This window comes from Nuphar pumila, chromosome 9 (assembly GCF_984573655.1).
Source record: "Nuphar pumila chromosome 9, dmNupPumi1.hap1.1, whole genome shotgun sequence".
In the NCBI taxonomy this organism is placed as follows: Eukaryota; Viridiplantae; Streptophyta; class Magnoliopsida; order Nymphaeales; family Nymphaeaceae; genus Nuphar; species Nuphar pumila.
This window is the reverse complement of record NC_143257.1, coordinates 123556213-123573596: the sequence shown is the minus strand read 5'-3', so window position 1 is coordinate 123573596 and position 17384 is coordinate 123556213. Positions and strand designations below refer to the sequence as shown.

General features: G+C 37.7%; 1 protein-coding gene across 1 annotated transcript; it reads right to left on the bottom strand.

Annotated features, from left to right (window-relative positions):
• Nucleotides 1-10207: 10207 nt before the first annotated feature.
• Nucleotides 10208-16482, bottom strand: LOC149829238 (calmodulin-like). Its single transcript, XM_090017314.1, has 4 exons — nucleotides 16355-16482; nucleotides 12651-12808; nucleotides 10597-10677; nucleotides 10208-10499 (listed from the first exon to the last, which is right to left on the bottom strand). The coding sequence occupies exons 1-4, from the start codon at nucleotides 16428-16430 to the stop codon at nucleotides 10365-10367; spliced, it is 450 nt and encodes a 149-aa protein (XP_089873440.1). The 5' UTR covers nucleotides 16431-16482; the 3' UTR covers nucleotides 10208-10364.
• Nucleotides 16483-17384: the final 902 nt, after the last annotated feature.

Here is a 17384-nt window from a genome sequence, read left to right as displayed (position 1 = left end):
TAGATTTCAATCGAGATCCAATATGAAATAATGGATCGGATTCAGATCAGAGCTCAAACCATTGTGATTCCATTTGCAGTACCCTACTTGTAGCTAGGCTTAGACAATGAGACAAAACAGACCAAGATCCCAATTTCCATGGAAGTAAAACGTTATTTAACGTGTCATTTTCAAGTGTCTCAATGATGGGCCTAGCTGATAAATCGACATTTCAGTGCAATTGTTTACGATATCTTGTTAAATATTTTAAAACACGTTAAAAATGTGGTAAAACAAGCTTATATTATCTCTCTTTTTTTGAAAAGTTATTTATTTATTTCACGTTAATTATAATTGTTTCTCACTCAGGAAAACTTTTTTTTTTTAATTTCAACCTGTTGTTTTTCTGGGACACTATAAATTGAAACTAGTTGTATTGTCACTATCATTAGAAACAAAACCAGTTTGGCCAACTTCCCCTAGTATAACTCCAACCATTTGCAATATTACTAGAAAATGTGAACTTGGTTGACAAGAACTTGACATTAGTATAAACCAAGTTGGTCAAGACTAGATAATATCACCATAAAATCACAATAATATCCTGATATGTCCAAATATGTGAACTTGGTTGGCAAGAAAATGCATATTAGCATAAACCATGTTGGTGGAGACATGTAATGTAAACATAAAATCACGATAATATTAACATACAAAATAGGTGAGATTTTGATCATCTTTCGATATTGTGGAGATTTTTCTTTTGTTTTTTTATGAAATCTGGTTGGGACTGCCTAACCCCATCTTGCCAATCCAAAAATATATATATTCTGGCCTCTTTATCTTTTCTGACTCGGACCGAGTCTATAGTGATTCGGCGAGTCGGGAACGGCAAAGATACGATTGTTAAAAAGAGAGTTGTTTTTCTCCTAAATGACAGGTATGACTTTAGGTTTCTTAAAAAAAATTACTTAATGATACGGCAGTCATATTCTAAAAGCTTAAGGGTATACATGACATTTTCTTATTTTCTGAACCTAGACGGTGGGGGGAATGAATCTGGTCATGTTTTGTTTTGAGGAGTCCAATGTCAGGATCTACTCCTGCTTTTTAGGTAAAGGACAAAAATGTATTCTTTGATTCAGAATTTTGGGTCTTCTAAACACAAAATGGGTTGGACTTGAATTGGACACAGATGGGTCCTAACTTGGATCCGAACGTGTTGGTCCAATTAGGCAAGCCTAGTCAACTTCAGGGTTTTGGGACCAGACAACAAAAAACAGAGACTTTAGTAGGTCCAAACCCTAATATATACTCTTAAGTTAGAGAGAGAGAGATGTTCTAGTCAGGTCCCACATTTGTTAGGTCTAAGTTAGGTCATCACAAAAAACGTGGTTGTTGGAACCAAATGGGCTCTGCTTGTGTGGCAGGAGCAGTTAGTGCATGTCACCTTGTGTTGGAAAGTTGCAAGTTCGAATCCCTATGGTATAGTTGTATAACTGGTAGGGGGTCAGCCTAACCCCAGCTTTCTCTGTCAAAAAAAAAAATGTAGTTGTAGGTGTTTTTTTGTCCATTTTAACTATTTTCACAATTTTATTTATTTATCAAGGGACATGCTTTGGGTAGAATCAATTTACCAAAAAATATAGAATCTTTTATCATCAAATTTTTGCACAATATGAGCTGTTGATTTTTCACCCTTCTAAAAAAAACACATGTGCATAAAAGATGTCAAATTGAATGCATATTATCTACTAAATAAACTATGATAAACACATTTATTGGTTTAGATCAAGCAAAAACCATCTGCTACCACTTTTTCTGCAGCAACCTAACTTGGGGCTTAAAGAAAATGGGACCAGACTAGAACATTGCTTATATATATAGTGGTTAAAGGGTTTTTCTTGCTTTGGGCATAGTTCCTTGTCATCTAAAAAAAGGTATTGATGTCTATGGACATCGAACAATAGTGGTTAAAGGCACGTTTGCAAGTGAGAAAGATGTAGGAAAAGTGATACAAAGTGAAAAATACCTACTGTTTTTCCGATTCTTTGCGGAGTCTAGGAATGTTTCTTACCAAGAGAAAATAGTGATTTATACTCTGCACCACCCATCTCTTTTAGTAATGAAAGCACATGTTTTTTTTATATATTTTACACGGAGAAACTGCCCTCAGGATCAGAAGCTTAACCGCAATGGCTGGCATACTTACAATCATTGTCCCAACAGCATAAAACTCCATGGGCTTACCTTGCTTCGCCTTGCACAAGGAGTGACACCCATGAGATTTGAACCTAGACCGCCTACCTAACGGCTTTGGGAATCTTCATGTTCCAAAATATATGGCTTTTGTAAAGAACATCATGAACAAGTACTTTTTCTTTGGAACATACTTGATTTTCTTAAGAGGAAAATGATGTTTGGCTATTGGATCAGAAATTTTCAAGGAATACACATGGTTTTCACAACTAGCATATAAATGTATTATAATAAAGCATCATCCACCAAGAAAGAAAAAATGTGATGAAAGTTGCTCATATATGGAAGCACACATTAACACTAAACAAATAATTGTACAACCAACATATATTTGCATTATAATAAAGCATCATCAGCAAATAAAAGATTCGAGACGAGATTACATATAAAAAATTTAAAGAATTGGATATTTCATTATTTTATGGCTATAAACAATCCTCCAGAGAATCTTTACATGAGAATCAAGAATAAGTAATGCGTGATTAGAGGGTGCAAAGTCAGATAGGGTTGGATCATGGTAGAAGGTCCAAACCAAACTCTTATTAGTAAGTCAGAATCCAGATCCATATTTAAACTACATCTTATATCCTAGAGCCCAAAAAAGATCTGAGTTTATACATTAATAACTATCCAATTAGAAATGGTGGAAATAGGGGTTAACTTCGTTGGGTTCAGGTCAGGTCATATCAAACCTGATTGTGGACTGAGTTTAGAAGTTAGAACCAAACCCAACTCAATCTGATTCAGGTTCAGACACTTAAAGTTAATGAGTTCGGGCATGAACATGGTCGGGTATTATCAGGTTGGGTTTTGAATATACCTATTTTTTTCTTCTTTTTGGGTCTAAGAATTAGCCGTAGACCTGATCCATATTGATTTGGGTACAGGTATGATAGGAAAAATGAAGACCCATATGGATTAACAGGTTTGGGTACGATTTGTTCGGGCCCTACGGGTCTGATTTTAGGCACAGGTCTTCGTATGAAGCTGGAGTAAGGAAATCCTTGAACATCTCTGCAACATAATGATTCTCAGGACGCTGAGGCTTAAAGATGATCACATACCAACCCGAATCATATCTCTTCATTAACCAAATGCAACCCAACAGAATTACTTCCATTATCTCTGTTTTGATGAATAATTTCTTGTTTTTCTTTGGGTAAGAAAGATATTCAAAAAGAAGAAACCCAATGAAAATAGGAAACCCATTAGCAAAACGGGTCTGAATTGGCTTTAGTTTTCAACGGTTTCAGGTTCGGGCCAGCTCAAGTATGAAACGGGTTTTGGTAAATGGTTTAGGTTAGGGTCTGTTTGAGTATGAAACGGGTTTGAGTCCGATACCAGGTTCGGCTTTGGTCAGCTCATTTTTACATTGTGTGAAACCATTTGGGATGGGTATAAAAAGTAGATCAGTTACAAACGGGTTTGGGTATACCCAAGGTCCAACCTATTCTCTCTATGGGTCTACTAAGATCAGATTGGGTCAGGTCTAATCAGTACGGGAAGTTGCATTGAGTCAGGTATATCTGGCCCAGATACACCCCTAGGTGGAAATAAAGGTTTCAACCTTTATGCATAAAAGGCAAAAATAGATTGAATTAATCTGGATCCAAGTATGGATCTGATAAAAGAATATGGACACAAATATGTTAAATCTAAAAAATCCTTTATCATTAATTTTTAAATTCAACCCCTTAGGTGGTACGTTTTAATGTCACCTTTAGGATCCATATCCTTAAAAAAAAGGTCGGATTCTGATCGAAGGTCCAACAATTTTCCAAAAGGAGCCATTGGTATTAATAGCAAGGGAAACTGATCCCAGATTCCCACATGCCATGATTTTAGATCTCTCAAGTTTTAGTTGAGAGACTACAACTTTAAATGATTAATAGTCCATTTGCTTCATTGGAAATGGCACATTTTTCATGTGAAAAGGAGTCATTTTCCTGTAGGGGACGGGGTGAAACAAACAGTAACTTACTAGTGCCTACATTTTATACTTTCTTGTATTGCATCACAAGCCAGACATAGTTTGGATATTCTTGACCCGACCCAAATCTGAAAGTTCAGATCCAGGTCTGACTACTGCAAGGTCCAAATTTCCGAGAAGGATGTGTGACTTAAATTTTACCAATTGGGACCATTTGGGATAATGTTGCCCTATCAGAGACCATGTCAGAGGCAATCGGTGGTCGAGTCGAGGTCCTTCAAAGGTGAGGCACTGACCATGACCTACCTGGATCCACCTCATCTAGTCAACATTGGTCCTGGTCTAGTCCATTCGAAGATCAAGTTTATAGGTTCGGCCTTGAGGAGTAGGGTTCTGACTAGGGGTGTCAGTAAATTAGATTTGGTTCAAACTCGGGTGATTTCATGCCTCTTAGTGTGTGCCAATCTAATACTTGTAAATTTTTTATAGTTATTAAACAAATAAACATTCAGAATCTTGTCAAACCCTAGTTAAATTTTGAGAATAAAATTTTTTTAAGAAGAGAAAGATGTAAAACCTGTAATTTTTTTATATTTTTAAGAGAAACAATGGTGAATTTAAGGATAAAATATGTATTTTTATGATTGATAGTATAAAAATACCTTTAAAAATTCACAGGTATTACCTTTAAATTCAATTTAAGATTCTAAATTCAATTTCAATAAAAAACTAAATTATTATACAATTCAAACTTGAATTGACATTCAATCAAATCTTGATTTAGCTTCGAATCGAACTTGATTCTAATTATAATATTTGTGATATATTTATTAAATCTGAATTCAAATCTAAATATGATTTGAATTCTAATTTTCAAATCGAAATCCAAATTGATAAAACTTTAGAAAATGAAATCGAAATTTAATAAGTCTCCAAATTCAAATGCATACTCAATTCGAATCCTAACTAATATTCAAACTCAAATTAAATTCTAATTAAGTTTAACTTAAATTCATGTTAAATCTGATTAAAAATCAAAAACCTGATTTAAAATCAATTCTCAACTTGAAATTTATTATGAATCTTAATTAATGCTTGAACTATAATTTAATTTTTTTCTTAATTTCAAACGATATTTAAACCTTAAATTCACTGTTATTTATCGTAAAAATATCAAAAAATTGTGAGTTTTACATCCTTCCCTCCTTAAAAAAAATCGTCCTCAAAATTTAACTAGGGTTTGACAAGATTCTAGATGTTTTATTTTTATTATTTATTTGTTCAATAACTATAAAAAATTTACAAGTATTACATTCTAAATCTGAATCTAATTTTAAGGTGCAAAGATGCATCCAGAGCCAAGGTTTAATCGGGTCTATCACAAGAAAATTTATACCGGGGTCCTATGAGGATTACATGAAGCATACTCGATAAAATAATATTTTCTCTTTTTTTCGTTATTGAAACTTGGGTCAGATCTGAGTCTGGTATAAAATTTCACAAACCATACCCAGCTCCATATAATAATGGGACCCTTTGGATCCCGGTTTCTACTCGAACCTCTCTCTAATCGTTTCACCTGAAACGATTCGAAAGAGGACTTTCTAATCATTTAACCTATTAGAAAGAGTTCAGTACCCTGTAAAATAAATTTTTTTATCTTTTTTATATTGAAAATCACAGGTCGTAATTGAAAGTCAGGTCGGATCTGAGTCTGGTATAAAAATTCACAAACCATACCTGGCTCAATATAATAATCAGACCCTTTGGATTCGATGTGGTCTCTGATTGGACTTGTTTCTTTGTCACCAAACCTTGACACCATGGGGCTTAGTCTAGGTCAGGTCCGGGTCAAACCCGATCCATTGACACCCCATAGCAACTCCTTTTGCTCGTTTCACTTTCACCATAACGAGCTTACCTATTTTAACCTTTTCATTAATTAGTCCAAAAAGGATCCCTTCCTTTGACATAGCGGTCCAGCTTAAGCATCATCCAGGTGAAAATATGGATCAATCCTAGCCATTGATTGGACAGTTAAGATTGAATATAAGATTAAACCCATCATATGTCAAATGATGGGATCCGTGCTAGGGTTCATCACGGAGATGGAAGGCACGCAAAAGCTCATCAAACTGGGTTGTTTGGAACAAATGTCAGCAACCACTTTGCAATGGTTGATGGCATTTTAAAAAAAAAATGAAAGAAAATACTTGTGGGATCCATCTAAAGAGTTGTTAAACAAGCTGAATGGCATAAAGTGTTCAAGCTTGGCTCATTCTTGTGGCAAGCCAAGTCGAGTTTCGAGCTCATAATGAGCCCGGGTTAATTGAGTCGAGTTGGGCAGGCTTGTTTACGAAAAAGATGCATTGTTTTAGAGATTAAAAAAATAAGATTACAAAAAAATACATATAAAATATATCTAAAATACATTTTTTGCCTGAGCTGAATACCTATTGTTCATATTCTACTTGCATAGCCTGCCTATTTTACAAGTTGGAAGGAACTGAGCCGAGCCATGAGCAGCTCGGATTGTTTCTTAGCTCGTCTTAGTGACAAATGGCATCTAGGGATTCTTGGATGCTTTTTAGTGCAACGTGCCTTGGACTTGGTTTTGGATCAAATAGTATATCCCATCTGCTTGTACGTGATCCACTCTCATCTCCCTTGTAGAGAGAGATAGAGAGAGAGAGTTGTACTCTTTTCAAATGTAGGTTCGAGAAGAGACACTTAGGGTATGTTTGGTAACATCTCATGTGATTCAGGCTCTTTAGTTTGATTGATGGTCAAAGGAGAGAAACCTGCATTTAAGTGAGGCCCTTTAGTTTGATGGTTTCATGGGTGCCGTTTATCTTAGTGATGAATGGCATCTAGGGATTCTTGGATGATTTTTAGTGCAACGTGACCTGGACCTGGTTTTGGATCAAATAATATATCCCAGCTGCTTGGACCTGATCCACTCTCATCTCCCTTGGAGAGAGAGAGAGAGAGAGAGAGAGAGAGAGAGAGTTGTATTATTTTTAAGCATAGGTTTAAGAGGAGAAACACTTATTGTATTTTTTATAACATCTCGTGTGATTATTCATGCAAATGAGAGAATGAATTTCTTTTGCACAGCTAACCAAACATCAGAAAATAAGTCATGAGAAAGGGAATATGATTTGCAGTCACATTTGGGGTGAATTTACCTTGTGATTTGGAGGGAGGGTTGTGTATGTTCGCCCCCGATGATTCACTGAATCCCACATCCGTGTTCGGGGGATCGAATGAGAGCCACGTATTCATGCACATGGGGCTCGTATTCCCGTGTATGTTGACATAACTTTGCATTGGACTCTGGTGTTGTTGCAAAGACTTAAGTACCCTTTATTGCTATTCTTCTCATAAAGTGATGGTTTGAGAAAATGACAAAAATGCCCTTCATTCAAAAAAGAAAAAGCAAATAGTTCAAAAAAAGGACAAACATGTCCTCCATCCAGAAAGTCGAGGATGATGTTGACTCTTCAAAGTCTTCTTCTTTTTCTGTTCAAAAAAAGGACAAACATGTCTTCTTCTTCTTTCTCCGTAAAACATTGTAAAACCCTTTCTCTCTCTAGAGAAGAAATCAAGGGAAACAAAGAGTTCTTCCTGGAGAAGGCCATGAACATCAACCCTCTCACTCTCTCTCCCCTCTCTCTCTTTAGAGAAGAAATCAAGGGAGGTAAAGGGTTCCTCCTGGAGAAGGCCATGAACACCAACCCTCTCACTCTCTCTCTCTACTTATGTGTCTGATTTAGAGTTTTTGCCCTTACAGGAGGGGGGTCCGGGGGCCTTCCAACAATGATTTGTAGTATTATCGGGCTTTCCTACAACAATTTGTAGTATTTCTAGTGTCTTCCGTAAATCGCGAAACGCTATAGCGATTTGTAGTGTCTTCCGCAAATCGCTATAGCGATTTATAGTGTCTTCCGTAAATCGCTATAGCGATTTGTAGTGTCTTCCGTAAATCGCTCGCTATAGCGATTCGCAAATCGCTATAGCGATTTGTAGTGTCTTTCGCAAATCGCTATAGCGATTTGTAGTGTCTTCCGCAAATTAGGACCAACTTGTCAGAGCCATATCTCTCTAACCGGAGGTCATATTCCAAATCCGTAAAAAGTGGTGTCTTCGTTATTGAGTCTAGTTTATTTCTGTAAATTTTTAGCAATTTCTATTGTCATTTCATTCCCCATTTTAACTTCAACGATACATTACAACCACAATCATCAAAAGAAAGATTGCCCAAGCTAAGAGTCACCGTTCTCGCCCTCCTCCTCGACAGCAACCCAGTCGGTGCAGTCGCGCTGAGGATGGCCAGCAGAAGCTCCACCACGTCGTCTTCCTCTCCCTAGCGAGGAGGTCTCAGCGGAGCCGTCGTTCCGGTGACGGGTGTTCATCTCGTTCCGGTGACGAGTGTTCTACGAAATGTAAATCCCCCCTTCTGTAAGGGCAAAAGGTCATGAACACGCTGGGAGGAGCCCTCAGACCCCCCTTCTGTAAGGGTAAAAGCTCTGAATCAGACTCCATAACTCTTCAAGTTGAATGATGCTACCCACACTGGGAGGAGCTCTCAGACCCCCCTTTCTGTAAGGGTAAAAACTCTAAATCAGACTCCACAACTCTTCAAGTTGAATGATGCTACCCACGCTGAGAGGAGCCCCCAGACCCTCCTCCTGTAAGGGTAAAAACTCTGAATCAGGCTCCACAACAGTAAATGTGCAGGTCAGTCGGTGCTTGATGGAGCAATGTATGATCTTCTAATGGATGTGCACAGAAGCAGAAATAGAAGGGAGAGAGAGAGAGTGAGTGAGAGTTGAATGATGCTACCCACGCTGGGATGAACCCCCAAACTCTCCTCTTGTAAGGGTAAAAACTTTGAATCAGGCTCCACAACAGTCAATGTGCAGGTCAGTCGGTGCTTGATGGAGCAATGTATGATCTTCTAATGGATGTGCACAGAAGCAAAAATAGAAGGGAGAGAGAGAGAGTAAGAGGGTTGATGTTCATGGCCTCCTCCAGGGGAGATTTCTTTCTCGGATAATCCTGCACTGCAGAGACTGGGTCTTAAATAATCATCTTCGGGGCACTTAAGTCTTTACAACCACTCATTTTCAAGAACCGTCATTTTTTTTGCACCAATGGAGGAGAGGGTACTTAAGTCTTTGCAATCGCATCAAACTCCAACGTTAATTAATGCTGACAAACATGGGGATACGAGACACACATGCTTACATACGTGGTGCTCTTTGGGACCCCCGATCATGAGATGTAGCTAACTGCCCTGTTGGGGGGGGACATATAACCTGCTTTGTGATTTGGAACATACCCTTAGGCTCTTCCTCACTGCTTGAGAGAGTAGATTCTTTTTAGAGAAAATTTCATTTAGGGGTCTTTTTGCCCTTAATTTCAAATATGGTCAAACATTTTTAAAATTTCAAATATCTGCCAAACTTTTCTTTAGAACTGTCAAATAGGGACCACACAAGTCAACACCCGTCAAATTGTAAAACGTGAATCCTTTTTGCTTTCTTGTATAAGGCTGGCCCTTAAATAGGAATTTTTTTAATTTTAAGTGGGAGATGAGAAACGTACTTAGCTGTGCTTATGGTTTGAAAGAGAGTGAGAATAGGGATGACAATGGTGATAATGGTGGTGGTGATAATGGTGGAGAAGTAGTGGTAATGATGGTGGTGGTGGTGGTGGTGGTGATCAGGATGATGGGGACAAAGTGGAAGAAAAGAAGTTGCAAAAAAAGTAAGTCTTACCACTGATATTCGTTAGTTCTGTGTGACCATGTTGCGTTGGCAAAAGTGGAGTTTTGTTAAAACTGTGAGTTTCCTTGGTGAAGGTTAAGTTTCATTGAAATTGCGAGTTTCGTTGAAACTGAGAGTCGAGATTCGCTGAAATTTTGAGTTTCACTTTTTAGCAAAATGATAAAATCATCAGAAATACTCCGAAATTTAGCAGAAATCAGATCGTTGTGATATCTTCTAGCTATTCTATAAAATACCATTATTCTCAATCAATTTCCAAATCTGTGCACTTGGTTTCATTGATCAATAGTTTGTTTACAATTTTCCAATGTCAAAGAAAACTGACCGTAAGGAGAAGAATACAGTTAACATCTTAACATAACTGAATAAATGAATCTGTTTCTCTAGGATATACCCTAGACATGTTATACGCCCATCATTATCCTAGCAAACTCATCAAAATTTACTAGTCCATCTCCATCTGTGTCAGCCTCATTTATCATCTGCTTTGCTTCCTCATCGGTTAACTTCTCCCCCAGATTGATCATCACATTCCTCAACTGCCAAGTGCCAAAGGTAATTATTCCATCAATAATTCATGCAAGAGTTGAGATAAAATTACTAAAGAGAAAAAGGAAAAGGAAATGACTGAATTACCTCATCAGCAGAGATGAAGCCATTTTGATCCTTATCAAAAACTTTGAAAGCTTCTTTAAGTTCTTCTTCTTCATCAGTCTCCTGCATTAATGGAAACACAATATTTGTTTCATTTTTCCTTGTGCAACCTGTCTTCTTCTTCTTTTATTATCTCATTTGTATTTTTTTTTCAGTAGAAACAACATTTTCTTTTGACATTTTCTAAATAAGAGATCGGATTTACAAGGAAAACTGCCAAACTGCGCCTACTACTACAATTTCTCTAAAAATATCTATGATTATGTAAAAAAGCAGGAAATGCAGTAAATAGAGAAAAATTGAAAGGACTCTCATAGAGTAGGTGTCAACGGATCGGGTTTACCTGGACCAAACCCTATAGGATCCAGGTATGATGATAAATAAGAAGAGTCGATTAAGACCAGCTCTGGACCCGAATATCAGATTAATAAATGGATCCGGGTATAGTTTGTGAAATTTTATACCAGAACCAAGCCCGACCTGAGTTCCGATTAAGACCCGCAATTTTTCATTGTAAAAATGATAAAAATATTATTTTATGGGGTATAGTCCGGGTCTGGTTCATGTAGTTCTTATCGAGTCTGGGTACGGTTTCTCTTATAGTGGACCTGATTAGACCCAGGTCCGGACCCAATACCATACCCAAAAGTAGGATCCAAGTCTGGTTTCACCTTGGTCCGAACCAAACCAAACCCGTCGACACCCCTATTATAGAGGGGCATAAACTTTGTATAGGTCGGAGAACTCGGAGCCAGTTCATGCTAGTTTCAAGTCCCAATCCAAATCTGGATCTGAGTTGGATCCGATGAGGTGAGGTTTAATCTGAATCCAAAAAATACACAGTAACACTGGATTCAGTAAAAACAATAAAAAGAAAGAAATCTAAATCCTACTAACAATTAATATTTATCCGAACTTGATTCAAATTTGAAAACAATCTGGACTAACAGATCCAAATATGATCCAAATGCACATTAGATCTTGCTTTAGGAAATCAAATCTAGAAATAACATGTTGGACTCGGATCAGATATCCGGTCCATTTGCAACCCTACGTCAAATAGTGGCTCATACACATATACCTACATCAAATGGTCCATCCCTTTAGAAGGACTTGGCCGAGTCAACTCGAACCTGAGTTTTAACCAATGGGCTTTCTGACTCAACACCTTCCACGACTGAGTTAGGTTTTCGGTCCATTCCCTTTAAACAAGTCGCCATCAGCAAAAGGAAAACAAAATTCACGGCATCACATATTACCACAATGCCCCTCAAAGCATTCCCAATTAAGACCCGGGTCCGGACCCGAAGGTCCTATTAATACATGGACCCAGATATAGTTTGTGAAATTTTATACCAGACCAGGGCCTGACCCGAGTTCCGATTAAGACCAGTAATTTTTCAATGTAAAAATGATAAAAAAATATTATTTTACCAGGTATGGTCTGGATCTAGTTCATGTAGTTCTTATCGGGTCCAGGTATGGTTTCTCTTATAGTAGGCCCGATTAAACCCGGGTTCGGACTTCATACCATACCCAAAAATCTGGTTCCACCTGAGTCTGAACCAAACCCGACCCGTTGACACCCCTACCAATTTTCCACTCATGTTTTTTTCAGAACAGGGCATGTTAGGCACATAACCAATGTTGTCGGAATCGTTTTATGAAACTAATCTTTTCTCAGAACAATTGCAAATTATTTATTTAAAACAAATTGCCTTTTTAAAATTTCAAAAAATTAAAAAAAAACGAAAATATTTAGAAAGAAAATATAGAAATGAAATAAATGGTAACTTAGAGGTTCAATCATATTATAAAACATGCATCAACACTTAAACACTATAATGATAAACAAATATCAAAATTATCACGAAATATTTAAAAAGAAATAAAAAGCACCAATTTCCAATGAATTGATGAATTTCTGATCGATTTTAACAACATTCAAGCATTTTGAAACTCAAACGAAACCTTTCTCTTTAATTATAGATATTATTATTATTATTATTATCATTATTATTATTATTATTATTTACCTTCATTTTCCTCGCCATTAAATTCAAAAACTCGCCGAACTCAATGGTGCCGTTGCCGTTGACGTCCACCTCGCCGATCATGTCCCTCAATTCCTCGTCCGTAGGGTTCGGACCAAATGACCCGATTACCGTTGCCAACTCTTGACTGGTAATGCACCCTGAAATTACCATTAAATTAATTAGTTAACCACTGATTATCAATTCTTTGAAGCACCCTTTTATTTTCATTAATGAAAAAGAAAAGATTCACATTGCTTGTTTTAGAAAAGACTATGTCCTTACTTCTTAGGAGTGCAAACAGATCGGATATCCGATCTGAATCTGCTATATTATTTCCCCGGTTCAGGTACTTTGGATAGATCCAAATGTGCATTTGTATCGGACTTTAATCAGATTATTTTCTGATTGGGATCAGTATTTTAGGTCGGATGTGATTAGGATTCTAATCAAAATCCAATCAGGTTGCATTTTTTATGTAAGAAGCATGTATGTTTTTACTGATCCAGTATAATCACTTACAGTTTGGATCTGGATTCAATCTTAGATCATCAGCTCTTTTGCAGATTCAGACTCCGATTTGGTTCGAGTGCAAAAAAAATGGATTTGTATTCGAATAGGGCAAAATCTAGCCCAAATCTGACCCGTTTGCAGCCCTACACTTCAGTTCTAAAAAACGACCATTGTAGCCCTTTTGGTAGTAAGCATGTAGGATATGGATCAGTAACCTATCCGGAATCCAAACCGTATTCTTTTAGTGGTTCAAGAACATTATTTGACATTGTTATAAGAGCCGAACGCCCTTTCATGAGAAAGTGCATGCAGTTCCGAAAAGCGTGATGCACCTTTCCACAGGAAAAGACTTTCCTAGCCCTCCTCTTTTTAGGGATGCATAGGGGTGTCAACCGGCCTGGTTTACCCGAACCGACGGGAACCAAACCTTATAGGGTCCAGGCATAGTGATATATAATAAGACCCGATTAGGACCCAAGTCCAGACCCGAAGGTCCGATTAATATATGGACCCAGATATAGTTTGTGAAATTTTATACCCGTCCCGGACCCAATCCAAATTTTGATTAAGACCTGCAAATTTTCAATATAAAAATGATAAAAAAATATGGTTTTAGCGGGTATGGTCTAGATCTGGTCATGTAGTTCTTATCGGGTCCGGGTATGGTTTTTCTTATAGTGGACCTGATTAGACCTAGGTCCAGATCCGATACCATACCCAAAAACTGAGTCCAAGTCTGGTACCACCTGGGTCCGAACCAAACCCAACCCGTTGACACTGGATGCAAACAGGCCGGATTCGAACAGCTAAATACATGGGGAGTCGGATTCGGAACAGTCAAAAATTGTGAAACCTCCACCCTGGTCTGACCCATTTGCATCCCTACTTCTGGTGAAGCCTTTCCATATGAAAAAGCCAATCACTGCAGGAAAACAAAGGGATCGCTAGAAAGTTAAGAAACTGCTTTCCTGTGGAGTGCGTTTGGAAGCCTTGCACAAGAATGACCCTTTTCTCAAAGGAAAAGAGTGTCTTTCCGTGAAACAAAGTTGTCCAAAAGAAAAACAAAGGAGTTGCCCATTGATTCTGACCAAATTTGGCCTCCACATAATTGATACTACATTAACAAGAGCATATCCATGCTTACTAGAGTGTTAGGAGTAGGGGTGTCAATGGGTCGGGTTTGGTTCGGACCTAGGTGGAACCAGACTTGGATCAGATTTCAAGTATGGTATCGAATCTGGACCCAAGTCTAATCGGGTCTTCTATAAGAGAAACCATACCCAGACCTGATAAGAACTACATGAATCAGACTTAGACCATACCCAGTAAAATAATATTTTTTAGCATTTTTACAATGAAAATTTGTGGGTCTTAATCAAAACTCAGTTCAGGTCCAGGTCTGATATACAATTTCACAAACTATACCTGGTCCATGTATTAATAGGATGTTTGGGTCCTGACCTAGGTCTTAATCGGGTCTTCTTATTTGTCACCATACCCGAACCTTATAGGGTTTGGTCGGGTCGGGGTCCGGGTAAAACCGACCGGTTGACACTCTTAGTTCAGACTGGTCACTTCGTGTTGTGGTTCAATTCTCCCTTTTCCATCATTTCAAAATATAAGACTTCATTTAGGGCTGGTAAATGAGCTGGCTTGTGAGCTCATCAAGAGTTGAGCCGATCATGAGCTGGCTCATTCTATTAAAAAACAATTATTTTAAGTGTTTTTAAGGTTGATAGTATATAAATATATAATATATGCAAAATACATATATTATGTGTATAATACATATCACATATGTATAAAATATATAAGATGTAAAACGAGCACATAAGAGCCGCCGAGCTTGTCATGTTCGTGCTCAGCTATAAGAGCCGAGCTGGCCCGTAGCTCATTTCACCGAACTCAATATCATATTCTACTAATGGGATGTTGGTTTCCAATTTGGATTCAGAAGATGAAAAGCTCATACCAGATTTGATATTTCACATGTAAACGGATTCGGGTATCCATCAAATTTGAATCTTTGTCAGATTTTAATATTCAAAAAATCAAAACCATATCTGCATCTGATTATAACTCGGATATGGTTTTTGCTTACCAAATGCAACTAATACCAAATGCAACTAAACATAATCCAATTGGGTTGGACATCGGATAAAATCTGATTCATTAAGATCTCAAAGCCGTTCCTCATACTCCCATTCAATGGAAGCCTCTTTCTTTTCAAAGGGCTACTTCCGAGGGAAAGTGCTTTCCGAGCATAGTTACAAATCACGTAAGATTTATGAAATTCTTGAAGAAATATCGCGAGAAATTATCCCAAAGTTAAAAACAGAATTTCTCATGATATTTTTATTTCTCATGAGTTTTTCATCAAAAATATAAATACATGATATTTATGTTTTTATTGACTATTTATCATAAAAAAACCGTTTGGTTTTTATTTTTTAATATATTTTTATTTTTTTTCCTTGTAAATATTTTTTTATTTATTTATATTATTGTCAAGTTAAAAAAAAAAATCAATTTATCACGAGTTTTGGCGGCCGGTATTTTGCGGCTTTTTACTTTTATTACTATGTTCCCGGGTAGGAGGTACTATAAACCCATGTTGACAGGGAAGCTAGCTTTTAGCATTTATTATGTGGTGTCCTACCGTATATTTCTTATCAACAAGTTTGTTTTCACCCTTTATTGGAAGGAGATCCTGTTTCCTACGTCACAGAGCCAACGCCCTATGAGGACGTTTGCATGTCACGGAAAATGGGCACTTTTTGCGAAAACTCATCTATGAAACAAACAGGAATCTCTTACATAGGCGTGCCAAAATGCACGCTGGACCCCTTTTTCTACGGAAACGGTTCTCATGGGAGGTTGGATTCCCTTTCTACGGCAGTGGATTCCACGGAAGGGTGTGTCCCTGACATGCAAACGCCCCCTAAACTTAAAGCCCAGTATAGGCCACCAACGGGGGGCTCTGCGCGGTTTGTAGGAGCTGCCAGTGCACGTCTTCTTGTGGTGGGACGTTGCAGGTTCAAAACCCCGATGATAGGATTGAATAATAATTGGTGGCGTCTACTGAACCCGGCCCAGTATGCCTTTCAAAAAAAAAAAAAAGAGTGTAGCAGAGGCCAAAAATCGATCGGAAAACCCAACAAATTCAGCTATCTACAAGAAGAAATTGCAATTACCGTCACCATTCTTGTCGAATAATCTGAAAGCCTCCTGGAATTCCAAAATCTGCTCATTGGTCAAGTATTCCACCATTATCGAGTTCTTTTTTGTCAATTTCAAAAAAGAAACCCAAAAAAAGAAGAGAGAAAGGGAGAAAATGGAAGAGAAGGAGGAGGAGGAAGAAGGAAGGAAGAATAAAAAGAAGAAGAAGAAGAAGAAGAAGAAGAAGAAGAAGAAGTGGTTCGGTGGTGTTTCGTGGTGATTGACGAGTGGGCCATTTTATAGGCTTTTGGGCCCCTCTTAATCTCTGTCATTAAGGCTAATTAATTAAGGTATGGTGTGGGTAATGATATGAAGACGGTTTTCTGAATCATTAACCCTGTTTGTCTAGAAAACTACTGAAATGCCACTGCCTTTTATATTGCTTTCAAAAATTTTGCTTTGTCATGTCAATTGACCGAAATAACCTCTTATTTATTGACAGTGCCATGTCTTTTTATAGTAAAAATATAATAGCTTTTTTTCATGACTACCTAAGAACGGGGATCACTGCATGCCCTCCTTTAAGTAGTAAACCCTGGATGAGTGCCCTAGCACCATAAATGGGGTGTCAACGGGTTGGGTTTATTCGGACCCTACCTGAACCAAACCTTATCAGGGTATGGTGATAAATAATAACACTTGATTAAGACCTAGGTCCGGATCTGATGGTTCGATTAATATATGAATCCAGATATAGTTTGTTAAATTTTATACCTCACCCGAGTTTCGATTAAGACACATAATTTTTTTCAATGTAAAAATGATAAAAACTATGGTTTTACTGGTATGGTACTGGTTGGCTTCATGTAGTTTTCATCAGGACTGAGTATGGTTTTTCTTATAGTAAACCAGATTAGACCCGGGTTCAGACCCGATACCATGGTGTTCAAGACTGGTACCACTTAGGTCCGAACCAAACATGACCAGTGGACATCCCTACCAATAAAGGACATCCACCGGTAGGGATGGCAGTGGGGCGGGGCGGGGCGGGGGGCAAGGTTTCCA